The sequence below is a fragment of the Solanum stenotomum genome, chromosome 2 (genome assembly GCF_019186545.1).
Source record: "Solanum stenotomum isolate F172 chromosome 2, ASM1918654v1, whole genome shotgun sequence".
Lineage (NCBI taxonomy): Eukaryota > Viridiplantae > Streptophyta > Magnoliopsida > Solanales > Solanaceae > Solanum > Solanum stenotomum.
This window is the reverse complement of record NC_064283.1, coordinates 52,756,188-52,784,069: the sequence shown is the minus strand read 5'-3', so window position 1 is coordinate 52,784,069 and position 27,882 is coordinate 52,756,188. Positions and strand designations below refer to the sequence as shown.

Sequence of the window (27,882 nt, the reverse complement as noted above, 5' to 3'; positions counted from 1 at the left end):
AGTGCTTCAGAAGAAAGGAAAGCAACTAGTCCCTAGGTGTTTCCTATGCAATTTGACTGGGGAAACAAACAATCACCTATTTTTACATTGCAAATTCACTGCGCAGATCTGGGAGCTGTTTCTCAACATCACATGTTGTAGCTGGTCTATGCCAGAACACACCTCTGATCTTTTTAAATGTTGGATCAGAAGAGGGGGTAGCAAGACTCAAAAGAAGTGGTGGAAGCTAATACCATCATGCATATGGTGGTCAGTGTGGAAGGAAAGAAATGGGAGATGTTTTGAAGATAGATCTAATTCCATTCACAAAGTAAAATGGAATTGTTTGGTATCTTTACTTTTTTGGTGTAAACAACTCTGCATAGAAGATGTAGATCAAATTATAGAATTAATAGGGAGCTTGTAATTTCGCTTAGGGCTGTAAATTTTGAAGGTGGCCAGCATGTCCTTAATGCTGAAGAATACAACTTTACCAATGTTCAAAAAAAAAAAAAAAAGTTTTGTTAAGTTTCATTCAAGAATTTTATTTTTTATTTTTATATGATAAACTTTTTATTTTATTTATGTTTATATATTATTATTATTATTTATATTTTATATATTATTTTATAAATTCGACACTCAGGTTCATCTTATTACAAGTACTATGGCTATACATAATTTCATACAACGACATTCTACCACTGATAAAGACTTCAACTATTTTGCAAATGAAGACATTATTACAAAAATCGAAGAAGAAGATTGGGGTGCCTTCAGAGATACCTTCAGAAATACAAGACAAGACAGATCGTCTACTACTATGGAAATATTGTGTGATAAAATTAGGAATGAAATCATTGAAAAAATTTGTGATGTATGAAGAACTTTATTTATTTTTGTGGTAAGTTTTTCATATGTAGTGATTTTATTTGTGGAATAGTTTTTAAATTTATTTTGCTTGATATTTTTAATTATATTTAAGTCATCATGTAAACATTATATTAATATTTTATTTATTTATTTATCTATGTATAATATTGATTAATAATTTGAATATGTACATTTTAATTTAATTAAAATAAAGATTCAATTAAAGTTATGTATTAGATATTTAAAATAGTTTCTCTCTACAAAATAATCTTAAAAGCACATTGATACTTGTCCTTTTTCGTAATTTGACTCTCAAAGCACTCTTTTTAAAAAGATAGCCAAACACAAATTGCTTATCAAAAGCACTTTTCAAATGAATTTGCCAAACACAAATTGCTTTTTTTGAAAAGCACTTTTCAGAAAAGCAATTTTAAAAAAACACTTCTAGAAATAAGCAATTTTTAACAGCAATGCCAAACAGGTTGTAAGAGGTATTCTTGTGTGGAATAATATTCACCAGCAATATCCGCCACCACCACTAACCACCTCTGCCATCAGTACCACCACTAGCAACCAGTGGCGGATCCAGGATTCTAAGGTCGTGGGTGCTGACCTTTCCTTAATGTTAAACTAGTATAATACCCACGCGACACACAAATGTTATCTCCCTTTAATTTAATATCATAACCATTCCCTATTATTCTTTTCAGGTATCATGATTATAAAAATAATTGATTCAAAATATATGTTATTTTAGAAAGTTACATAAGAGCAAAACTTTTTTTTTACCCTCCCTAGGAGCTCCCACTCCTTTTGCTCCTTGGTGACTCAAACTCACAACCTTCGGGTTGGAAGTGAGGGGTGCTTACCATCCGAGCAACTCCCTCTCGTCTCATAAGAGCAAAACTAATTGAAAACAATAATATTTTTTATAAAAAAAAAAATTAACAAAAAGCAACATTAAACAAAAGTTAAAAACTAAATAAAAAAGTGAATGAAGAAAGTAAAAGACTAAGGAAAGAAGAAAAATAAAGAAAAGAAAACATGAGCTCATAAAAATGTTGTAGTTGGGAATCGAATTGTGAACGTAAAAGCAAACGTAGCCACTTATTTCTGAATTTCAACCAAAGCACCCACGCAGACTTATAGCTTATGGTGCTCTTGAGTTTTTATATAACAATATTAAGAAATTTCTATATAACAATATATAATTTACGTTGGGGTCAATGGGTGCTCGAGTACCCGAAACGTGACATGTGGGTCCGCCCCTGCTAGCAACCAACACCACTACCAACCACTACTATCGACAGCTACCGCACCTACCACCTTAATCATTATAAAAATATTCATTGCCACCATCATCTTTGTCACCGTTGCCACCTCCACCACCACAATCAACCACTACGGCTATTGTTGCCAATCTCTACTACCAACCAAGTACTCCATCATCACAACTAGCACCACCGCCAACTATCACCAACATATCATCAACCACCACAGATTCTTCTACTATCACCACCACCTTCGTCACCGATGCCGCAACCTCCACCACCATTGCGGTCAATCCGTACTACAAACAACCTCTATCATCACAACTAGCATCGCTGCCAACTACCACCGACACATCGTCAAAGACCGCACATTTTTTAGCCACCACCATCAACATTGTCAACTACTAACATCAACAAACTTCACCATCACAACCACTACCTATCGCACAGTCACTACAACACCAACTACCATCACCATCACAACTATCACCACCATCATTACTAGCCACTGACACCAACCATTACCACCACCACCACCATCATAAAACCATCTCTACCATCACTAGTGAACCTACTGTTTCATTTTCTTAATCAAACAATGGTTTTATTTCATTTTATTAAAATTATTTTTTTCTAAAATTTAATAATTTCTTATTTGAATCGTGTATTTATTATGTGTACAAAAAATAAACTATGTACATTTAGATACTAAAAAACAAATAGTCCTAATCATTCAATACTCAGACCCAGAGATAACATCTTAGCCATTCAGATGTGTATTCAGATACATAACGTCTTAATCTTCGGGAAAACAAATGAAGCACAAGTGTCTTTACACGTCTGAGATTATGAAGTTGGTTCTACAAAAGTTGATCAAAGGAAAGTATAATAACTAGCATTAATAAGATAATATCCTCAATTCAGAAACCTAAGTGAGACAAAACCTTTGGCAAGTTGGATGTATTTCAAAGAGCCTGAATAACATATCGAGGATATCCCTAGCTGTGTTTTTTGGACTATATTGATAAAGAAACTTAAGGTGCTTTTACAACCAAAAAAAATCACATCCAAATTTTGAATTTTAAATGTTTGTCCAATTTAGCTATTGACGTAATCTGGTGGATATATATGATGAGGGGAAATTGCTAGATTTTGTATACTCATTGCAGAACTGAGCTTGATTGTGCTATTGTATCAGTTGTATCTCAGCGCTGGAACTTTTGGTGAAACATTGCTTCCTTTATCCAAAAAAAAAAACCTTCAATTTAACTTTTAAGTGCAATTGTTTCTTGCTGAGAATGAAAATTGTATTAACATTTCGCAATGAGTATTTTCGGATAAATGGTGTTTTCCCCCTGCAATCTCTCTCAAAAGTACATAATCTGAGGGAGGAGGATGAGCACCTGTAAAAGGTATTCTAAGACATAAATTTTCTATAGCAATTGTACTTGAAAACAAAGTCTGCTAATGCAAAAGATATGGTAGGTAGCTACTATCAATAAACAAGTTAAGTGTATAACTTTTTCATTTCATTTTTTTATGATGGTACTTCTGCCAATTTGCACGCACCATGACTTTTCTACTAGTACTTGCTACCTCCCACCAACACAGGTACTGAATAACTCTGCCCTCCAAAGTTAGGCAAATAGGAAGAAATCACCTAGCATTTTTGGCTCCACTAAGATTTGCCTCATGATTAACAACTTTTTCATTTCGTGAAAGTAAAGGCAGTTCATAGATTCTTTTGACTAGTCAAGAAATCTCCAAGAGTAGGTGGCACACGGTCCAAAACTTGATAGATAATGGACTCATCCATGTACCCTTCTCCACTTAGAAACTAGACTTTTGCCTGCGGCATGGTTAGAGCCCGTGACATGCACCTAATCCAAAAATCATGCTGTTGTGCTCTTATCACTAGACCGAAGCCCTAGGGCAGCAATTCACAGATAATAACTGTACTCCAATCTAGAATTATAAACTTAAAGAACTAGCTTAGTAACTCCACCCACGTGAAGCCACCTACATGAAATTCTGATAGCTGGTTCCAGGTTCAGTAAAATAGGTAGGTTGCGTTGGGTTGACGGCTAGCATAAAATTACCAAAATAAAAATGGATCTTTTGGTGAAAAATGGATTAACTGGGTGAAGTTCTGCATATCTACTGTGAAGTTCTCCATTCTCATTAATGAGGGGCCTGAAGGTTTCTTTGATGCTCACAGGGGTATTAGACAAGGAGATCCCATGTCCCAATTCCTTTTCATTCTGGCCATGGAAGGACTCAATAGTATGATTAAGGTGGCAAACTCCAGTTTGTGGGTACAGGGTTTTGAAGTTGCCAGAAACAACAACCTAAGTATGAAGAATACCCACCTTCAATATGCAGATGACACCTTAATTTTTTGTGATACCGAAGAAGAGCAGCTGAAGTATTTAAGAGTGATTCTAATCCTGTTTGAAGCCATTTCAGGTCTTCACATTAATTGGAGAAAGAGTTAAATATACTATACCCCATAAATCATGTGCCTCATATGGAGCAACTAACCAAAATACTGGGAGGTGAAGTAGGAAGGCTCTCCACTATCTACTTGGGTACCCCCCTAGGAACAAAGTCAAAATCCAAAGGGATATGGGACTCAGTACTGGAAAAGTGTGAGAAAAAATTGACCAGGTGGAAGTCTCAATATTTATCTTTGGGGGTTAAGATACACACTGGTAAATGCAGTTTTAGATGCACTACCAACTTACATGCTATCACTCTTCCCAATTCCCTCAAGTGTTGTTCAGACACTAGACTCTTCAGGATGTCCTTCTTATGGCAAGGAAAAAAGAGTTTTCCACCAAATGGAAGGACATTATTAGAAGTAAGAAACAAGGTGGGCTTGGCATCAGGAATTTGAAACACCAGGGCAAAGCTTTGAAGATCAAATGGCTATGGAGATATGCACAAGAGCCTCAGACCCTATGGGGCAGTGTCATAAAAAGCAAGTACGGGGAAGAAGATTGCCGGGTATCCAAGGAAGTCACCACTCCATATGGGGTCAGTTTGTGGAGATCCATTAGGGCCTTCTGACCTTTTCTTTAAAAACACTCAATGATCAGAGTACACAATGGAGTCAGGACTAGGTTCTGGAAAGATAAATGGACAAGGGACAAGGTCATTGCAAGAAGCCAAGTACTGTTCCCGGATCTTTTTGACCTTCCCAAGATCAACACAATACAGTAGCTGAGATGTGGACTCAACAAGGATGGGACATGAGATTCAGAAGAGGGATGAATGTTTGGGAGATCCCAAGAGTGGTTGAACTATTCAAACAACTAGAAAGCTTTCAAGGGATGCAAGAAGGTGTAGATTGTTGTGGTGGAATGGACACCTTAAAAGACTTTATAAAGTCAGCTCAGGGTATAAGTTGTTGAATCAGATAGAACCAATGAATACTTTTTGGCCTTGGAAACAGATCTGGAAGACCAAGATTCCATATAAGTTTGCATGTTTTGCCTGGCTTCTAACTACAGAAGCTGTTCTGACTCATGAGAAGTTGATTAAGAGGAAGATATATGATCAAGATGTTTATGTGAAAAGGAAGCTGAGACAGTAAATCACTTGTTCTTACACTGCAGTATCACAGATCAGCTATGGAAGATTTTTATCAATCTTAGGGGCATAGCATGGGCATTGCCAAGCAAGATTGCTGACACTCTTTTTAGCTGGGAGGAAGCTGGAGCCAGTAACAGAGAGAGATGGAGGATCATCCCTTCATGTATATGGTGGACAATTTTGAAAGAAAGAAATTATAGATGCTTCGAGGATAGGTGCAATTCAGTACAAAAGATTAAGCTAAACTGTATTTTGTTATTTTGCTTTAGGTGTACTAAATTATACACTGGGGATACAGAATCAATCCTAGATGTGCTAGATACCATCTAGGTTTGATTTACTTTTGGCATACTCTGTATCTGATCTCACTCTTGTAAATATGGTTTTTCAGTACTACCTAAGTACTAGCTTGAATACAAAATGTTACCTGATTTAAAAATTTTATAAAATTGATATAGAGGATTCATATAGCCAACTCAACTAATCTGGAATTGTGGCATAATTGTTATTGTTGTAAAGGATCATCCTACTAACATATATTTGTGAAATGGCGGTAAACTTGTCAGAATCAGCAATCACTAATAGAAATTTAATAAGAGCTTTTTACTCCACAAATAAGAGGAAAGCCGTCACATATAATAAAAACTCCGTACTACTGTAACCTCTGCATTACCAAAGTTGGGCGCATAGAATATAGTTAGCTACATTCCTGTCCATGTAATAAAACATAAAAGGGTCATTAAGGGAAAGACAAGATGGCTTAAAAGTTAGAAACACCACATCACATTGCCACAGAACTAAAATCAAATTGTAGCCTGCACACCAACAATAAACACATGGGAGCACCATAGACTATTGATTTAAACGATAATCAAGATATATAAATTTATTGAATAAACGAAAAAGAGATTTATATTTATGAATCTAACAGTTGATGCATACCTCAGAAAGGACCTTGAGCATCTGATCAATGTACCAAATTTTCTCAGGGGAGAACCTAGTTCACCATAAGCAGTTGTAAGCACAAGATGCATTTGAAGAGAATGAACCCACATGTTCAGGAAAGTTATGTAATCATATTACGACACAATAATCCCCTTGGAGACGGCCAGAAAAATAAACAGAAATAAAAATAGGAAATAGCAAAGTAACAACCAAAAGATCTATTTCCAGAATATTCAAAAGCAGGAGTTCTCTGTGAATTTTTACAAAAATAAGAGATGATAAGTTTGACACTTATTCAGTATTGACTTACTTTTCTACAATGGAACAGATTTTGGCAGTCAGGTCGCCCTTAAACTCTGGATCGCTTACTTCGAGATGTTCAGTTAACTCCTTGGTCAATGGCTTCACATTGGTTTCGTTTACTAATAGGTACACTAGGTCAAGGGCTCTTTTACGAATTGATGGATCGGAGTCCTGAAAATTAAATAAGCACATAAGTCACAACAGAAATGATAAATGTGAACTTTGGGAAAAGATGTCAGACATTTGCATTTCAACTCAAGAAGCCATATAATAACGGAGGTACCAGCATGAAAAGATGCCATTAATAATGTATATATGTATGCGTTACACATTCCCCTGCAGCATCTACATAACTTTTACGACGGACCTTATAAACCCAGAGTACTGCATATCTAGAGCACAAATCATGAAAAGCTCTGGCTAGAACAATTTTAAACATACGCTGGAGATGTATTATGTAGAAGGTACTCCATGTGAGAGTAAAAGGACACAGATTGAAGAAGAGGAAAAACGTGAAGCAGTAAATTGTTATGGTTTATGAGAAGAAACAATAAAATATAAAGGCAGTATACCTTCACACATTCTAAAATTGTTGCCCGATGCCTTTGTACTGCTTTACTATCTACAGCTATAGCTCTCATCAGCATGTTCAAGGCGACATATCTGAAATAATTGAATCTCAATAAAATGAAAAGCATATTGCAGAAGAATAGAAGTAATTATGCAGCCAAAATGGCATTCAATCCACAGAAGGAAACCCCCTTTTCCCTCCCTTCCCCCAAAAGAGAGAAAAACAAACAAAGAAAATTAAACAGATTTTGTTTCAGGATTGTTTAACACAATCAGGAGCATCTGAAGGTGGCAATAAAGGTAAGCTGACTGACAGCATGAAAATTTTTGTACTGAACCTCCATGCAGGTTGCAGTCACATGCACATCATACCAAAACCAGGGATGTATTGAGACAAAAGCATGTCTCATTTTGACTGCACATAATAAAGGTACAGCATTGAGGAAGAAATGGAAGGTGGCATGTCTTATGTATTACCAAAGAGTTCCCCTTTCACCATTGAGTAGCTTTCATCCATTTACATCAGGAACACATGAAAAATATTACCAACTCATTTCATTTTATACAACGTTATCCAACCACTCATGGAATTGAAATTTTAATTTAATTTAAAAATTATATTAGTGATAATCAAAAAAAAAAAATTAAAGTGAAGTTAAAGTTAGTATAATACATCATATTGAAGTTTAAATTTTGAGTAGTTCGATGAATCTTTATTCTTAGCTACCATGGAAGTTTTATGAAAAGGAATCGTGTCAAACATTTTGGAACATGACAAAATGAAAAGAGCGTCATATTAATTTGAACAGAATGAGTATATTTTCTTTAAGTTCCTTACTCCAGCTTTCTAGACTTCAAGCCACTTGGTAACGATTGTCATCTTCATTTAAGACGCGCTGAAGCACAGAAAAACTCATGGAAGGCCATTTGCCTCCCTTAAGTTGCGCTTCAGAGCAGGCAACTGACTAAGACATGTGCCTCATTGCCCATGCATTTTATATTGAATCGGTTGGTACTAAACAATAAATGTAATCGGCAAAAAGATATATTAATTGTTAAGGAAAACATTATGAATGAATTTGTTAATTTCTTACATATATATGTTTTCTATTTTTACTTCATTTCTCCCGGGCTTTAACTGCACTTGAAGCCCAATACACCTGAGAGCACTTTTTAAAGGTTTTCGCCATTGACACTGGTCTCCTTGATATTTTTTCTTTAAAATTTTAAAGATACCAAACAATTTGTTTATAGAACTATCATAATTCAAACAATTGATACATATAGATGATACTAATTAAAACACGAATAGAACAAGCATAACAGAATGAATAGCACTCAATACAGACCCAAATTCACTGCAACCACCAAAATCGTATTGAGTGGCCATTTGGCCATGAAATTCTTTTACTTTTTTTCCAGAGTTCACATTTCGCCATAAAATTACGAAATTCAACTTCAAAAATATTATTTTTTTTGAAACTGGTAGCATTGTATTCCTCAGCATTAAGGATACGTTGGAGACCTTCAAAAAGAAGCAAAAACAAAAAGAGTATGAGGAAGCCACTTACAGAGATCCTAACAAATCTACTAGTTCTAATTCATCTATTTCTATCTATTTCAACTTCAGACTTTCAAGAATATGAAAAAACAATAAAAAGGTGTTTTCACTTTCTCACTCCAAATTACTCACAAAAAGTCAAAAACAACTCCAATTTGTATTTATGGCCAAACACAACTCCAATTTTCAAATATCGTTTTTCACTTTGATCACTACTCCACCTCTAGTGCCACTAGCCTCTAGTTGAACATAGTTCAACCATCTATTTCCCCACATTTCCTTTATCATTTTTCCAATGTCTCCTTCTAACTTAGTTTCCTGTAGACACACTACATCAACCTTCCAGGATTGCAACAATTTTTTTATCATACTTCTCTTTTTTGCACAGTTTAACCCCCTCACATTCCATGATACTATGTTCAACTTCATTAATTCTTGATGGCTTTTTTTTTTTTTGAAACGGTTAAGGTTGAATTCTTCAGCATTAAGGGTATGCTGGCTACCTCCAAAAAGGGATAATTACAGATTTCCTATCAAATCTATAATCTGGTCTATATCATCTATACAAAGCTGTTTACACCAAAAAAGTAGAGATACTATACAATTCCATTTAACTTTGTGGATGGAATTGGATCTATCTTCAAAACATCTTCCATTTCTTTCTTTCCAGACTGACCACCATACACATGATGGTATTAGCTTCCACCATCTATTTTGACTCTTACTGCCTCCCCTCCTAATCCAGCAGCTCAACAGATCTGATGTATGTTCTGGCATTGTCCAGTTCATGCTTGTGATGTTGAGAAACAAGTTCCTAATTTGAGCAGTAAACTTACAATGCAGGAAGAGATGGTTATTTGTTTCCCTTGTCAAGTTGCACAAAAAACACCTAGGAACCAGTTGTCTGCCTTTCTTTTGTAGAACTTCTTCTGTTAAACATGCTCTCTTTATCACTAACCAGGTGAAACACTTTACTTTTGTAGGAATGTCACTCTTCCAAAAGTAGTTCCAATTATATTTTGGGGCCCCTGTCATTCCCATTAGTCCTCTTTTGTAGGCATTGTTGACTGAGAAGACTCCATCCTTGCTATGTTTCCACAGGATCTTGTCTGTTGCTGTTGTAGTTATAATCATTCCAGCTAGTTTTTCCAGAAGCGCTGCCACCCTCTCCACCTCCCAGTCATTAAGTAGTCTTCTTAAAGATATGTCCCATCCCTGTTCTATCAACAATCACTCACTCTAGCATCAGGGTTCTCACTGATTAGAAACAAATCTGGAAAAAGTTCTCTAAGAGAGGTTTGGTCTATCCAACCATCTTTCCAAAATTTAGTTTTGTTTCCATTACCCACCTTAATATACACATTTCCTTCCATTTGTGGCCATAGGTTCCTGATTGTCCTCCATACCCCCACCCCCATATGGTTCAGAGGTGATTTTTGTACACCAGGGATTTAGTTCTCCATATTTTGCTACTATAACCTCCTTCCAGAGAGATGCATCTTCCTCAGTGTATCTCCATAGCCATTTCATCAAAAGGCTTTCATTTTGCAGCCTCAAATTTCTGATCCCTAAACCCCCTCTTTCTTTGCTAAGAAGAACATTCTTCCAGTTGACAAAGTTATAACCCTTTCCCTCCTTATTGCTTTTCCATAGGAAGTTCCTTCTAAGCTTGTCTAGTTTTTTCACCACCTTTACTGGGATTGGAAACAAGGACATCACATAGGTTGGTAAAGAGTCCAGAACAGAGTTTATGAGGATCAATCTACCCCCTAGGGATAGGTATTGCGCCTTCCATCTAGCAAGTTTCTTCTCCGTTTTCACCAGAATACCATTCCATATCTCCATTGTTTTATGTTTGCTACCCAGGGGCATGCCCAGGTATATGGTAGGCAAATGCTCCACTTTGCTATTTGCTAGTTGCTGGATCTGAGGGACCTCATTCTTGATGGCTAGATATCCCCCCCTACTTCTACTGCCATTACTTATGAAATTGGAATCAATCACTAGCCTCTTCAACTCATACACCCCTTTCTTCTTTATTATTGACGAGTCCCTTTTTTCTCTGCACTTTCCTGCTTCTTGTTGTCTATCTTCAAAAATAATTCTTTTGCTGTTTCTTCACATCCTCTGAAATCTACTCCAAATTATGTGCTCAGCCTCATAATATGCTGCTGAATCCATTCTGAGGGGCTAAGACACTGTGGTTCTTCATTTAGCATTTGAATTTTTAAAGGTCTTGCTTCCTCTGCTATTCTGTCTGTTTCCCCTTCATTTGTTTCGATCTGTCTCTCTCTTTCTTCTCCCTGATTGACTTGTAACTCAACTTCTAGTGGTGCAATTGTCTTCGTTTGTATACAATCAATTGCTCGACTTTCTCCTTCTCCCAACAGGTTCCCCATCTCTTCACCGCTATTAGAAGTTGTGTTGTCTTGTGTATTGGCCAATATTTCAATGTTTATTATGTCCACCAGCTGGTCTTCTGAATTAGAGCCTTTATATTGGAAAATAGCAATTGGGTCCAGTAGGCCCAATTGATCTGTTCTTTTAATTTGGCCCAAAGTTGCTGAGACTGGCCCTTTGTCCTTTCCCCCTTACCATGTGTTACAATTTTCAAAAAGCCACCTTCCTTGGATGTCCCCACATGTGACAGCTGTGGAAATATCACTTCTTTCACCAAAAAGGATTCATGTTGTGGAAATGTCACTTCTTTCACCAAAAAGGATTCATGCTCTCTATTGTCCTCTGGACAATACCTTGAACCCTCCTTCTTCGTCCCTTCTTTCTTTACTGTCACCGGCGTCTCACACCATATCGGAATTTGGTAGACGAAACCTTCACTGTTAACCTCTATCTCTCTCGGAACTCTTGCTCCATCTCCCTTCACCTTGATGCTAGCCCAATGAAGATGATTTTTCAGTGTGATCTCCTCTTCCGTCTTGATAAAGCCTCTGCAAATCTCTCCGATAAGTTTGAAGATTTCCTCTGACCACAGATTCAGAGGAATCCCTAAAACTCTGATCCATACCCAGTCCCTCCTGATTTCCGCTGGCCAGCATCCGGTAGTTCGGTTTCCACCATTCTAACTTCAGTGGCATTCTCCTCCAAGACCATTCCCCCTCCATAACATGCTCTGATGTCTTCCGTGACGGGAACTCAAACAGAAACATGCCATCATTCATAGCATATACATTGATGCCTCTGTCTGTCTTCTAGGTGTTACTTGCCCATCTTCTCACATCGTCCAGTTGTGGCATTCCAGAGAAGCCATGTTGAAACTTGTCGGCTATGCACCTGTTCATTAGATCCCTGTCGGAGGTTTTCATCTCTCCAGAGATCTTGATGCCACTTGCTCTGTTTTGTATCTTCGCCTTCTTTGTGCTCTCCGTCATCCATCTACTAGACTTGAAGGCATCTTTGTATGAAGATTCAAGTTTCTTAGTAGACACTTGCTGCTGCTCCTGTATTCTTTCTGGTTCATATATGAACTTTGCTATTTAGTGAGCAATGTTCCCCCATCCCCCTCTGAAAGTAGTTTCAGGTGTAATAATTACTGCTTTGTTTTGTCCTTGTATGGCTATAAAGCTGATGTATCTTACATTCTCATTGTTTTTAAGAGTGCAAAAAAACTCTGAGAAGTAGTCTTTTGTTTTCCATCTCCGAACTACCTCCCCCTGTTCCTTTGACACTTCAATAAATACTGTTGTTAGCCATCTCAGGACTTTATGGCTGATTTTAACTCTCCGCAATAAGTATCTGCTCTGTTCCAACCATGATTCTGCCTCCGTTTGACATTTTGTGATCTCATACGACTTAAAACCAGCATTGTAGTAAATGCTATTTTCCCCTGTTGAGCAAGACTTTAACATCTTACCGGAAAAATCCCCCCAGAAAAGGAAAGTAATTTGAAATTCAAGCTACAGGCAGGTTGACCTCGATTCTTGTGCCTGAGAGCATTTTAAATTTCTTTTCAAGAACAAACATATGTTAAAGCCATTTATTACAATTGTGTATTTCTTTTTTTTCTTTTTTTTAACAGGTAACTTCGTATATTTCTCACAAACAGTACATAGGTTGTACTAAAAACCATATTTACAAATTTTACTTCAAAATCCTGCTAACTCCTACCTAAATTGAATCTAGAACATCAAGTATGGAGATAGTGTCATTTGAATATATTTGATTACACCAAAAACATAGTAAGAAAAGGCAGTTTAGCTTTAATCTTTTGCACACTATTGTCTGTGCTATCAAAACATCTAGCATTCCTCTCCTTCCAAATTGTCCAGCAGATACAAGCAAGGACAATTCTCCATCTATATCTGTTTTTTGCTTGCACACCAGCTTCCTCCCAACTCTAGATTGCTTCAGTAATATTTCCGGGCATAGTCCATGAGATACCTTTGGAATTTAAGAAAATCCTCCATAGCTGTCCAGTGACTTTGCAATGAAGAAATAGATGATCAACTGTCTCAGCCTTTTTCCCACAAAGAAAACACCTAGGACAGAGTGGCATCCCTCTCCTCATTAGATTGTCTTGGGTAAGAGCTGCTTCCTTGGCTAGTAACCAAATAAAGCAGGCCACTTTGTGGAATTTTGTTTTTCCAGCTGCCTTTCCATGGCCAGTTGCTTATGCATTGAGGTGTTTGATTCATCCACCAGTAAGCATTACTCACTTTGAACTGGCCATTCTTATTACCTTTCCACCATAAGGTATCTTAACCTACCTCCGGTCCATTAAATTGTTCGATGGTATTGAAGAAATATGCAACTCTTTGGATCTCGGATCTCCCAGTCATTTAGATGCCTTCTAAAGTTGAATCTCCATCCACGGGGTGTCAAAAATTCTACAATAGTCTTTTGTTGATGAGAGACTAGTGCATGAATATCTGGGAACAAATTTTCCAGTCTTCCTGCCTCACGCCATTCATCTTTGCAAAAATCAGTTTTAGCCCCTTTACCACTTTAATCTTAATGTTGGTTTTGAATTCACTCCATAATGTTCTGATAGACCTCCATAAACCAACTCCATAGGGTGTTGTTATTTCTTTCGTCATCCAGTGGTCTTCCTCTTCATACTTAGCATTAATCACATTCCTCTGTAGAGTCTAGTTCATATTGCTATACTTCCATAACCACTTCATTCTAAGGGCCTTGCTTTGGAATTTCATGTTCTTGATTCCCAATCCCCCTTGTCCTTTGCCAGTTATCACTGCTTCCCATTTAACCAGATTATAACCCTTCTTTTCACTGTTTCCTTGCCAGAGAAACTTTATCCTCACCTTGTCCAATCTATTAATAACCCCATCTGGAATGGTAAAAATAGACATCATGTAGGTTGGGAGTGAATCAAGGACTGAGTTGATGTGAGTTAGTCTGCCTCCCCTAGAGAGATACTGAGTCATCTATCTTGCCAATTTCTTTTCACACCTTTCAATTACACTATTCCATATTTCAGTTGATTGTGGTTTTGCTCCCAATGGCATCCCTATATAGATGGTGGGTAGATTCCCTAATTCCCCACCTAGGATTACATTCAAAATCTCCATGTTTTGCACCTCATTAATAGGACAGAGGAAACTTTTCCTCCAATTAATGTCCAGAAATTCCTTCAAAGAGTACCAAAATCACCCTCAGGGTCCTGAGTCGATCCTCTTCAGCATCACACAGTATCATAGTATCATTAGCATATTGAAAGTGAGTTATCTTAGGTTCCTTTCTCCAATTTTGGCCACATCAAATCCTCTGAGCCACCCATTCATGTTTGTTGTTTTGATCATGCTATTAAGACCCTTCATAGCTATTAAGAAGAGAAAGGGTGACAAAGGATCTCCTTGTCTTAAACCCTTTGTGCACTGAAAAATCTTGTCGGTGAGTCATTGATAAGCACTGAAAATCTTACCGTTGAGATGCAGTATTTGACCCATTGTATCCACTTTTAACCAAAACGCATTCTTCTCATAGAATCCAATAAGTACTCCCACTTAACATAGTCATATGCCTTCTCCATGCCTAGCTTACACAAGATTCTAGGATTTTTTTTGCTTTAGTCTGGAGTCAACAACTTCATAAGCTATTAGCACTGCATCCATGATTGTCAACCTTTGATGAAGGCCATTTGTTGTGGATCAATCAACTTGGCTATCACGTCTTTTTAACCTTTCTTCCAGTACTTTGGAAAATAACTTGTACATACTGCCTATCAGACTGATTGGTCTAAAATCCCTCAACTCTTTGGCTCCTTTTTTCTTTGGAATGAGAGTTATGAAAGTGGCACTAAGACTTCTTTCTAACCTTTTGTGCTCATGGAAATTCTAAAAGGCCAGCATGATGTCTTGCTTCAGTATCACCCAACATTTTATGAAGGAACCCATTGTGAAGCCATCTAGGCCAGGTGCTTTGTCTGTTGCACATAGTTTTAGATATCTCAGAACTTCACTCTCCTCAAAACCCCTTTGTAGCATCTCTTTTTCCTCATTTGTTAGTCTGGGACAGGAAACAAATAAGTTGGTCTCCAGCTTGTGGTTTCAAAATATAACTTTCTGTAATATTCCACAATTTCCCCTTCAGTTCTTCCTGGATCTTGAGATAATTCCCCCTAAATCATGGGTTGGTCAATGTTGTACCTTTTGTGTGCATTTGCAATTTTGTGAAAAAAAATTGGTGTTTCTATCACCCTCTTTTAGCCACAATGACCTTGACTTTTGCCTCCAAGAGATTTCTTCATTTTTAATCAATTCCTCGTATTCCAACAAACTTGTTGCCCTCCTTCTTGTCTCCTCGTCGGTAAGCTTTCTTTCTTTCATTATTTTGTCAAACTCTGCTAGTTTATTGAGTAAATTCCTTCTTCTTGTTCCCAAGTTTCCTTGTTCACTCTTGCTCTATTCCTTAAGCTTATTTTTTAGAGCTGTAAGCTTGGATGCAAGGATGAAATCCGACTTTCCAGAGAAGTTGAAAGTGCTCCACCATTCCTTATATTCTATCATTAAATCCTTCTGTGCCAAGCCACCAATTTTCAAATTTGAAGTAGTTTTTTGTCCTTGTTCCACAGTCCTCCTTGTAAGGCAATAGGTGAGTGATCAAATCCTAGTCTCTGCAAAGGCATTTGTTTAAATTGTTGAAGCTTTCATCTCATTCTTCTGAAAACAAGATTATGTAAATCATAGAGGCTATCTTCTGGTTATCCCCTTTGAACCAAGTATAATGGTTGTCTTCAAGTTGTATATCTATCAGCTTCAACTCTTCAATGACATCAGAGATTTCTCTCATACCCCTTGATCTTCTTGGACAGTTTCTCTTTTCAGAGATGAATCTGGCCACATTAAAATCCCCACATACTACCCAAGGACCTTCCATCAGACCCCTTACTGCCTCCCTATCTCCTCCCATACTAATCGTCTTTCTATGTAGCAGTTAGGGCATATACCACAGTGATATGACAAGAGAAGTCTTGCAATTGTGCCTCAATTTGCAGTTTAATGAGTAAGCACCTATTTCCAAGATTTCTCCCTTCCCTGTCGTGCTATCCCATAGCAATAGCCAATAGCATACCCCCTCTAGTGCCACTAGCTTCTAAGCGAGCAAATCCAACCCACCTTCCTCCCCAAATTTGTTTCACCTCCTCAGATAAATTCCCCTCTAGTTTATTTCTTGCAGAATAAAAAAATCTACATTCTATTCTATCACTTGACTCTTAACCGATCTCCTTTTATCCTATTCCCATTATGTTGAATTTGACATCAAAAGACACAAGACACTTCAGCTCTTGGGAGCCTCTAAATCTTGTGTTCTTACAGAAATTCACATTCTCCATTCTTCTGGCTTGTCGAGAACTATCCACCGGTAGAAGTAGTTCCAGAACTTCTTTTTCATGTCCTTGAAAATCTGCTCCAAGCACTTTCTCCGGTTTTATTATATTCTGCTTCACCCACAATGATGTTTCCCTTTCCTTGCATATTATTGATTGTTGTTGTTGGACTTGCAGTGGTTCTGCCTCCTCAATATCCCATTCCCCTACTATAGTGAGTTTCTCTCCCCAACCTCAATTAATCTATTTTTGATATTGTAGGTCTCTTTCTCCCCCAACTCCCTGCCAGTTGTTTCTATTAACTGCTGCTCAACTTCTACTGTTACTTCTCCTGACACGCCTTCTCTCGACACATTCGTTGTCTCCCTTCTCCTCAATCATCGATCGATTTCTAATCTGCATGGCTGCTGGCTCTGTTCCTGGGAGATATTGAACTTCTTCTTTCATCATCTTATTATACAATGCATGTTTTACCTCAACTTTGATTTTTTTTTTAATTTCTTCTTTAGATACAATGACTATATGTCCCAACTATGTATTTTTTTCTTTTTGGGTTCAAAATTTGTGAAAAACTTGGCTCGAACTCCATTTTAGCCAAATAAAAATGTTTTAGCTAAAATAATGGAGAACAGATTGTGTATTTCCTGTTATCTTTTCTTTAGATGCACTAGTTATTTATTTCAACCGTGTACTTTTGTTTTCGGGTGAAATCAATAAAAAAAAAAAAACTAGACTAGAGCTCAGTATTTTTTGCCAAATAAAAAAGTTATAGCAAAACTAATGACATAGCAACTGTCTACTTTTTTATTTCTTAATTAGATGCAATTTCTATTTATTTCAACTGTGTATTTTTCTTTTTTGGCAAAATCATCCTTGTCTAGAGCTTCATTATTTTTAGCCAAAATAATAAACTTTTAACTCTATGTTGCTCAGACTCTTCAAGAGTGCCAACGGGCGCGTGTCGGATTCGCCAAAAGTAGTGTATTTTTGGAGAATCCGAAACGGGTGTGGCATCAAAAGTGAAGAGTCCATGCAACTAAGCTTTAACTGTGTATTTCTTTTATATCTTTTTTTAGATGCAATGACTTTTTTTGTAGGCCAAATTTGTAAAAATAATTAACTGAAACTTCATCATTTTTAGCAAAATAAAAAAATTTAGCCTAAATAAGGGAGTTCTAGGCAAATTCTTTTACAAATTTGACCGGAAAAAGATGACCTAAAAAATTAATGAATTTCAAAAGGTAAAAGAATATTTTATTTAAATGAAATAAGACATGGAAAGTAAAATCCACATGGCAAGCCAGGCACGTCCATGCCACTTCCCTGGGATGAGATCATCCGGGAGGGGGGTAATACTATCAAATAGCTAAGTTCAGGCATAATTATCACCACAAATAGCAACTAATAATCCATGCAAAATTTTAGGGGAGCTTTTAGATATTCTGCCACTTTGTAATTATAGGTTTGGACCAAATTATTTTTCTAGTTCCACTCCTGATGTAACACCAATAGAATCATAACACAAGACCTTGTACATTCAAGGTGTGCGGCAGGCAAAGAAATAATACATACCACTCATTTCCCAAAATATCTGAAAAACCAATTGGAGGATGTTCAGGAAGAAATCACATATTGAAGGTGCACAAACTTTGAAAACGATTAATTCGGTTTCAACCAAAGAATATTCTAAGGTGCAATCCTAAGACACAGAAAAAGAGTCCCAACAAATTGGAAGATTACCCAGACAAATTTTCGGAAGAAAATTTAACTAGATGACTGAAGATGACCTGATATTATTGTCACGGTTGGACAAAAATCTTCCCAAAATATTAATAGCAAGCACACGTAAACCACCATTATCTTCAATGTTCATGATGGTTTCAACACATTCATAGAGAATAGCGTTGCCTGCATTTTTGTTTGACTCTGTCTTCGTTGCTACCTAAAAAGTAATTTAAAATTGTTAGACAATGAATAAGAAAATGTTATTTTTCACTATACATAATAACTTCCCTGATGAAAAGTGAATTCCAATTCTTCTTATTCATACAGTTAATAGTAGTTTCAGTGATGGTAACATAGTTCAACTTGCCACAAATTAGTTGTCAAAATGAGCCAGGAGAAAAAACAAAAAGACAATAGCCTCAGATTGTTGTATTTGCTATGATGATTGTGTTAATCAGAGTTTCTGAACTGTGAAAAAACTTATTATGTGATGCATATGCTCAACACAACCATTTACTAGCTTCATTCAGTATCCTCATCGAGGATTCGCACAATAAATTTTCCAAATAAAGATAGCTAGCCCAGCAGGGTGATTGTGAGTATTAATAAAGATTTCAATGAGAACAGGAAACAAAATGAAATGAAAAGAGCCGTGATCTAACACCCAGTGAACATAAAGTAACTATATACACTTGTTCTTTAACTTTGACTATAAGCATCATCAAGTACAAATATACCTTGCTTTCTTTATCCTTGACTATAAGTAATCATTTATCAACAACAATCTTTCTATCTTGTACACACATAGAGGAAAAAAAACTCATTCTTCTATCTTTACAGACTAATCAAGGGAATAGGCCATTCCAATGCAAGATTCACACATCAACTGCCAAAATGTTGACAAAACAAGCCTATGAGGAAGGCATTCGGAAAAATTCAAAACTGTACAACTCCATGACATTCACATATGCTTCAATAGATCACTGAGCTATAACTGACCTGAGCAAGAATGTCATTCATGGAATCACTAGCATCAGCATCGCCTTGGCCCAAAACACGTAAGACCTTGAGCAATCTTATATGAAGAAAAGGGTCTGAAATGCCGGAAATGTCATATTCAGGTGCATACGGGCTGTTGGCAACATCCTTCAACACTTTCACTAAACCATCTGTGCATTTCTATAACCACAGATGAACGGAAACAAAACAAAAAAGAAAATGTAAATGCCTAGTGGAACTGAAATGAACCTTTAAATCTTATCTATCTCATAATTCAAATACGCATTTAAGTTTAAAGCTTATGCACAGAATATATCAACAAATGTTTAATACAATGGAAGGCAAGGTGAGGCATAAAAATGTGGAGATGGGATCATTGATTACTGCCATTGGCTAAAAACGTCCATCGTTTACCTCCAGTTTTTTGGTCTAAAGGAGATGAGTAAACAAAATTTACATCACCCTCCCCTTCAATATGAGAGATGTCAAGACACCGAAAGAATAACTCATTACCCCTTATACCTCATATTTAACCAAAGAGACACAAAATTATGCCTCCTCTTTTACTTCATAATGTCCCACCTCTTGTCTTTTCACCCCAATCAATCATTACACAAGTGAATTTAAGAAATTACCTGTGCAAGTTTAGTCATTCTTTTCAGTTGGAACATCCAAAAAGAGAGTTAGTGGTGTAGAAAGGAAGAATCAGAATGAAAGATTGGACGAGATCCTATTAACATTCTTCGACCAATAAAAGTAGAGGCATATTATCATAATCTAACTTAACAGGTCAGATAAAACAAACTTTCTGGAAAGCAGAAATCTCAGCAAATAATACTACTTCCATAAAAATATTGCAAACTTAAAATTACAACAAGCAAAAAAATAGATTATAGGTTGACCAAGCATTTCTGCTCCAAAACATGTACATGGAACGAAAGCAGCATGGAAATCTAGCCCATTATGCCTCTTTTAGGCATTTGAAACAGAAGGTTGGGAGGATTTATCAGGGTAAGAGTTCTTATTGTTTCATATGCACTTTGGCATTTAGAAAGAATATCTTCTGGTACAGGTAGTTGGGTAGGCTTGACAGGAGAATGACAGTAGCTTACAAACCCCAAATGAACTTACGGGTCGTTTGGTTGCTGGTTTAGAGCTATGCAAGTATTAGTTATGCAGGAATTAGTTATGTAGGATTTTGTTATGCAGGTTTTAGTTATTAATGTATTAGTTATTCCATCTTCTATCATGTAGAAAATAATACATAGATTCTCCCACAACTTATACATGTATAGTTACGCAGGATCCTAAATTGCTATTCAAACACCATATTTGGTGTGTTGAATTTTATACATACCAAAAAAATGCTACCAAAAAATGTACAAGTTCTGCAGGATTTAATACATGAATAAATCACCTCCTAACCAGCAATCAAATGACCTCTTATAGGCTTATAGTTTAGGAACCATCTTGAAAATTAATAAACGATATTTAATTTATAACAAAATGTCTCTCCTAGTGTGGCGCCCCACCCCAGCCCCTTGGGGAACATCTTCCACTTTTTACCAGGTTGACACCCTTTGGTTTGGAGACTAGAAAAGGACAGGTTGACGCACCAAAGCAGATTATTACCCTTTGGTTTGGAGACTAGAAAAGGACAGAGCAAGGAAGAGAAACAAAATGAGGGAAAACGGGAAGAGTAGTAGAAAAGTATTAACTTTCCTTTTTGGGCTGAAAGAGAGAACAGGAAAGAAAATAAGAGATTTTGTTGATCTAGTGAGAAATCTTGTGGGTCCGAGAGGATTATAAATTCCATTTAGCATACCCAATAAGAGAACAGAAATTTCTAGAACTTCTTCTTGGCATTCCTTTCTTACCTTTCAGACAAACCAGTTAGTCACAAGTACCAGTCACAGATTTTCCCAACGTTATCAAGAAAAGAAAAGGATCCCTAAATTTGGACAAGCAATAAATCAGCAAATAAAGGAATTTTGTGTAAACAAAATAATTCTTTTTTGTTTTGTTTTTTAAAGGGTAAACAAAATATATCCTTGTAGAACCAAAAGTGGGAAAAAGAACAGTAGTAGACACAAGAATGATATCGTCAAAGCCCTAAATGACAAAAAGCACTATTTCACATGGCAAAGAAACTCAAAATCCTAACATAAAAGACAGTAAAATCTGGAGTTACCATCACAAACGTCATGCTCCAAACAAGTACATAGAGTAAGACCATGGAAGTGGAAATCTTAATACCAATCAGAATATCTTCCACCATCCTTTTTCCCCTTTCTCTATATTTTCCCCTTTTTTTTTGGTTGACTGGGAGGTCTTAGGTTCCCACAATAGTTGTCAGTGCATATATTCCCATCAATTTTGATTATCGTATGATATTCTTTTGGGCCCAGGTTCCCGCATTTAATTTAAGAAGATCAGATCCCCTGACTAGAGTTGGAAAGAGCTATAGAAAGAGAAAAATGCTGGTTCTTTACGTAACTGTGTCTGTATTTAGAGTTGTACACCAGTTAAAATGAAGATGTGTTGTTTTCTTAACAATAGTTTCTCAGAACTACATTCAAGAGCAGAATGTCACAAAAATGAGAAAGAACGAGCAATATCAAGGTAACAGATTTCCTAGTGATAGAATGTACAAGTAGCAAAAGATAATGTTGTCCATATTAACCTTACCTTTCTAAAATATTCAAGGGCATCTGTACTAACTTTGCATAGATCTGCGCAAAGCTGGACACCAGTGATGAGGACTCCATGGTGCTTCTCTTTTAGCAAGGCAGCTACAGGGTTAACAAAATTTTCGGCTAGATCTGGGACCTTCTTTATAATTCTTATAGAACAAAGTGCTGCCTACAGTAGACCAGTAGACCAAAGTAAAGTGAATAGATGTTGGTAACAAACATATGTGAGTAACAAAGACACATCAGACCACTAGTACTTAAATACACAAAAGAGAATACTTAAAGATCGATGGATTACTTTGAATAATTTGCATAAGTCAATCTTGTTCAAAGGAGGCCACAGAGAAATAGGAAGAGTGCAAACTAGAATTGGAGCCCAAGAGGATCGATTTTCTTATATGACAAACCCCAACCATAACCAAACCCCTCTTCTCCGCCCTCCTATGCAGGAGTAAATAGTGGCCCTTTCCCACTTTGTTTCCTTGGTGACTCCAACCTCCAACATCACAGTTGGAGGTAGAAGTCCTTTCACTGAGCTACTCCTTCCTTAGTGGAGCCCAAATGATAGTTCACAAAAAAAAAAAATACGGTTGATTATGGGAAGGACTCATATAAATGCACGGTTCCAAAAGGATCTGATGAGATATGCCCACAGACCTAATGGTAATAGCTACTGATAAAACAATGAATGGTCTGCATTGGTGACTAAACTAAGCAAAAGTAGTCTGAGTCTGCTTTTCCCCGTATTTAATTTGATTCTGGAGTCAATTTTCTGTTGAGCGATCAATGTCAAGCAAGAACATTTAATTGCCTAGGATAATCAATTGTCAATTTCTCATCCATATTTATTCCCAATTCCTACATGGAGTTTGATGACAGCTCTGCTAAAAGTATAATACAAATTTCACAATCTAGGATAGCATAAATGAAGGCTTCAATTATAAAGACTCCATCTCAACATTTTACAAACCAGCAACCTCTGATCTGAAGAACAGTCTCCATATTACTGTTGGTCAGGAAAAGTCACCTTCTAATAACAAATCCTGAAATTCCTGATAAATTCCTTGTTTCTCATGCACAGATTGGCTCAGACATCATAATAAAATTGAGCAAGTTCACTTTCTCTAACACAACACATGGAAATTCTTATTAAGCTATCAGTGTTTCCACGCATGCGTTAAGCATTTTGTTTTTTCCTTTTAACTCACCATCCCCCCAGTTCTGTACAGATGGACCTCAACTTTAATTGATCCATCAATGAGTTCTTTAAGAAATTAAAATTTAACGAGTTTGTGTGAGCAAGCTTAATCCCACAGAACTTCACATTGGAATGGAACTTCAACAAGTTAAAAGAACTTTATCTATTAGCAAGAGATATAAGATTTACCTTCTTTCGGATATTAGGATCTCTAAACTGAAGTAACCTTTCAACTTCAGGAGCTAAATCACGAGCCATTTCTGCTGAACAAATGTTTCCCAAGGCGCAAAGTGCAAGTCCAACAATATATTGGTTGGTGTGATTTAGATCTCTATTAAAAGTTAAGGTATCTCATAAAATCAAATTCCATCTTCCGAACGAACCGACCAGCAATAGACTTTTCTTATTCTATTTTTTTCTCTTTTGGGGGGACAAATCAACTTGTTTTTGAAAGAAACAAAAGAGAAGATATGAAAAAACCCTTCTCCAGCAATTCTCTCTTCAATCATTTTAATTTGGTCTAATTATTCAAGTGACTTCTACTAATGTAGAGAAAGAAAGAAATTAAAGAAAGACCACAATAAAAGCAGTAAGTCTGAAATGGATACTGTTTTATAGAATTTGTAACCAACATTAGAACTTCTTGTCTTTCATCAAGCAGCAACATTAGACCAAGATATCCTATTCGTTTCTCTGGGAATCCCGGAGATGCAATTAACTTCAAGCATTCCATTTGACCAAAATGTGTAGGGTAACCAAGCATGTGAATAAACATTAGTTTTGCAAGATTACGATGTCTATAATCTGGATCATTTTCACTGATTGAAGCTCTAATAGCAGCACACTCCTTTCTTACTACGCCACGCTCTTCTGCTGCAGTTTTGCAAGCACGGATAGCCCGAATCATGTCCCTGCATCGGAATAATAAGGGTACATCATCATCTTTATCACATCTACGCTATCTTATGAACTAAGCATCTTTAGTTAACCAAACATAATCTGACACAGAAACTTAGCATCAGAATCCTTACACACTTTTTCTTTTTCCTGTGGGAATGGTTGTGCAAGGATGGGATAAATAAAATGATATAGTCAGTCAGTAGCTGAAGAGAAATCTTGTTTCACAAAAAAATATTGTAATGCAGGTAATTCCTGTTTCCTGAACACTTTCTGTGAGAATAAAATAATCTTTAATGGGTTACACCTCTTAGGATACATCCACACTGTTGCCTTACCCATCAGAAACAATTCCAAAACTAAATAAAGAGAAAGAATAGCAAAACTGTTCTATATCAGATGAAATGTAAAGCATCATGCAGCTAAATAAAGAGAAAGAAAAACAGATCTATTCTATATCAGATGAAATGTCAAGTGTGATGCTGCTATACGACAAGGCAGCAGAGGCGCCAACAAAGCTGTAAAACCATCAATTCAGAGGTAACTGAAACCATATGTATAAGTGTTACATGTGACCTGGAATATGTAGAAAACAGAACACATTTAAATTAAACCAAACTAAGCTAAAAGTGTTTTTATATTAAGTAAAAACTTTTAGTTCAGTTTGGTTTAATTTAAAACAAATAACCTGCCAACTACCAACTCTTGTGAAAACTAATGGGAGTCCAAAAAAGAAGCTAGCAAACTGCCAACTTGGACAAAACTAAAACCACAAGTTCGCAGAATAATGTGTAGACAAACACAACAACAACAACTACTATGCCTCAATTCCAAACAAGTTTGAGTGAGCTTCCAGCTCGTGCAGCCAAGAACTAGTAGCATGCTTCAGTGTAGAAAAGAATAACCAATCACAGACTCATGAAAAATCACATATTTTCATAACTTCGAATCTCTAGATTACGTTAAGCAAATCCTTACATCTGAAATATCATTCCTCCATAGCTAGTCAAATATCATATACAGATAACCCCAACTTTCATACTTATTAGCCATATTTTATATTAGTGACCAACAATTTTTTCAAAGCACCATACACTAAATATAAAGGTTATGGAAAATCCAACATCATAACAAGGGACGATGTCCACACTCTCACTTCTAAGGCCAAGTCATCGAGGAAAAGAAGAAACCAGCTCTTAGAGAAGCCACCACCAAAGGGTTTGAATACTATGTAAACATGATATCAAGCAATAAGACAAAAGAACAGACAACGTGGCACATTGGGAGGATCCTTCAGTTTGATCTTTCTCTCAGATTGGCATTACAGAACAATCTGAAAATCGGTGAATGCATTTATATGTTTCATTTATCAGCAATCTAGGATTACTATGAAGCTTCCTGTGACAATCTGAAAATGGGTGAATGCATTTATATGTTTCATTTATCAGCAATCTAGGATTACTATGAAGCTTCCTGTGCTAACAAAATAATGATGGAAGTTTCCATACATATCTTGATATTATACACCTCACTTGTGGGACTATACTTGGTATGTTGTTGTTATCTCGATATAGATACAAAAAAAGGAACATGTGGCTGATCTTTATTTCTTATTTTTTGTCCAGATTGCAAAGTCTAAGACTAACAATCCAATGATGAGAATTAAAGAAAGGGTAGAGAAAAAACAAGCAATTAAATTTTGATTGCTATAAAACTAGTCTTTCTGGTGGTAAAAGACAAAAGCTAAGATTATAACTATCTAGTTAATAGAATTAAGGCCACTAATGGTACTAATCACTACAATACTGCATTCTAGGGAGCCACATCACATAACACTTGCATGATATTATTGCTTCATAGCTGCGCAGGTCATCTACTCAACACCATATTTCATGGTTTAACTTTAAAGGACACCGGATCATGGATTTTGAGATTTTGGGTGTGTTAGCTTTGGAAAAAAATCCAATTTTTCCATCCTCAGTTGGACAAAATCTTTGGAAAACATTTTCTCTAGGAAATTAAGTTCTTAAAAATAAGGAAAATGGCTTCCCTAATGAAAGTATGGACAACAAGTTTCACAAATGGTATTCCACATTGATTCTGTCCTCCCCACCCTCCATCACACCTTATCTTCAGCCCTACCCCCATTGCCCCATCCCCACCACCCCACCCCTCACCCCCAACTTCCATTGTATTTGTCTAGATTATAAGCAAATGTGTTTAGGATAATATGTTTTGCTTACAAACCAAACAAAAGAAAATAAGTAAGAAATCCACTTATTTTCCTAGAAAATATTTTCCTTCAAGCGGAACACACCCTTTGTGTCCACTGTCCAGTCTAGGTATGATCAGCATCTGCATTTTGATCAAACATCCAATTCCAATAGTCCCCTCTTTCTCTTAACTAAGCCCAGAACCAACACAGTTCCAGACTTTAAGCTTAAACCATGCAACGTCAACCATTTCTGAAATGTTGTGTTTCAGCAAAGCACTAAACCAATAAACCCCATGGACAATTTCTTAAAAGAAGAAATTGAAAAAAAAAAAAAAAAGTTTAAACAAAGTGACAAGACAATTATTAATTCAAGCTTAAATCCCTTACAACCAAGTAGCATATTACCTGAAATATCCCTTAAATAAATGCAACATTAACCCAAACATGGGTACCAACCAATTACCAGTAATACACAACAACAATCATCCTCAATTCCAAACTAGTCAGGTGGACTATATAGATCCTCTATGAAACAATGGAATTATGCAACTAAGAAAAATAACAATGACAATGACAATGACAATGCGGGAAAATGTGGAAGTTGGTACAATACTAACCTGAGACGCGTGCCGGAGGAAAAGGGGTTCATGATTGGGTCCGTCTTGAAACTATGGGAAAGATCGATCAGGTCCAGGAGTGCTGACTATTTTAACTGTTTACAAGTTGATTTAATTGCAAAATGAGAGCAGAAGCTATCAATGGAGATCTGGGGAAGATGCAATTGAAGGATCTGAGAATCAATCAGTTGCTTATTGGGTTGAAATTGGTCGTTTTGGATCTGGAAATGAACAACAACAAGAAAGAGAAATAACAGTGTCAAGATGATTTTATGCAAAATTGAATTGACTGAACAAACTCTGTATCACATGGAAAAAAGAAAAAAAAAACATACTGTACAAACAAACTGGTGTAATGCCTTGTTTTTTCGTTTTTTTCGTTTTTTTTTTTTGTTGCTTTGGGTCTTCCTCTCTTTTTTTTCTTTTTCTTATATTTTCTTAAACTTTACTCCATTTCAATTTGTTCTTTTTTTTCTTCGTAATCCGATTTTAAGAAAAAAGATTATTTTTCTTTTTTTATTAGTTCTTATTTCAATTTTCTAAATGATATGTTTAAGACTGAAAAATTAAAAATATCTTATTACATGCTACATCTTTTAAATTTAATATCATAAAATTTTAAAAATAAAATTACTTTT

At 36.3% G+C, this 27,882-nt stretch overlaps 1 protein-coding gene across 2 annotated transcripts in view; it reads right to left on the bottom strand.

Moving 5' to 3' along the window:
- LOC125855551 (AP-1 complex subunit gamma-2-like) overlaps positions 1-27,561 on the bottom strand; it is a 58,108-nt gene extending 30,547 nt beyond the window's left edge. For both annotated transcript variants that reach the window (XM_049535282.1, XM_049535283.1), the window contains exons 1-9: positions 27,245-27,561; positions 24,124-24,426; positions 23,705-23,846; positions 22,313-22,486; positions 19,625-19,804; positions 18,688-18,842; positions 7,538-7,628; positions 6,973-7,136; positions 6,660-6,714 (exon numbers count right to left, since the gene is read on the bottom strand). In XM_049535282.1, the coding sequence (XP_049391239.1) occupies positions 6,660-6,714; positions 6,973-7,136; positions 7,538-7,628; positions 18,688-18,842; positions 19,625-19,804; positions 22,313-22,486; positions 23,705-23,846; positions 24,124-24,426; positions 27,245-27,276 (1,296 nt within the window). In that variant the 5' untranslated portion in view covers positions 27,277-27,561. The remainder of the gene's footprint in view (positions 1-6,659; positions 6,715-6,972; positions 7,137-7,537; positions 7,629-18,687; positions 18,843-19,624; positions 19,805-22,312; positions 22,487-23,704; positions 23,847-24,123; positions 24,427-27,244) is intronic.
- Positions 27,562-27,882: the final 321 nt, after the last annotated feature.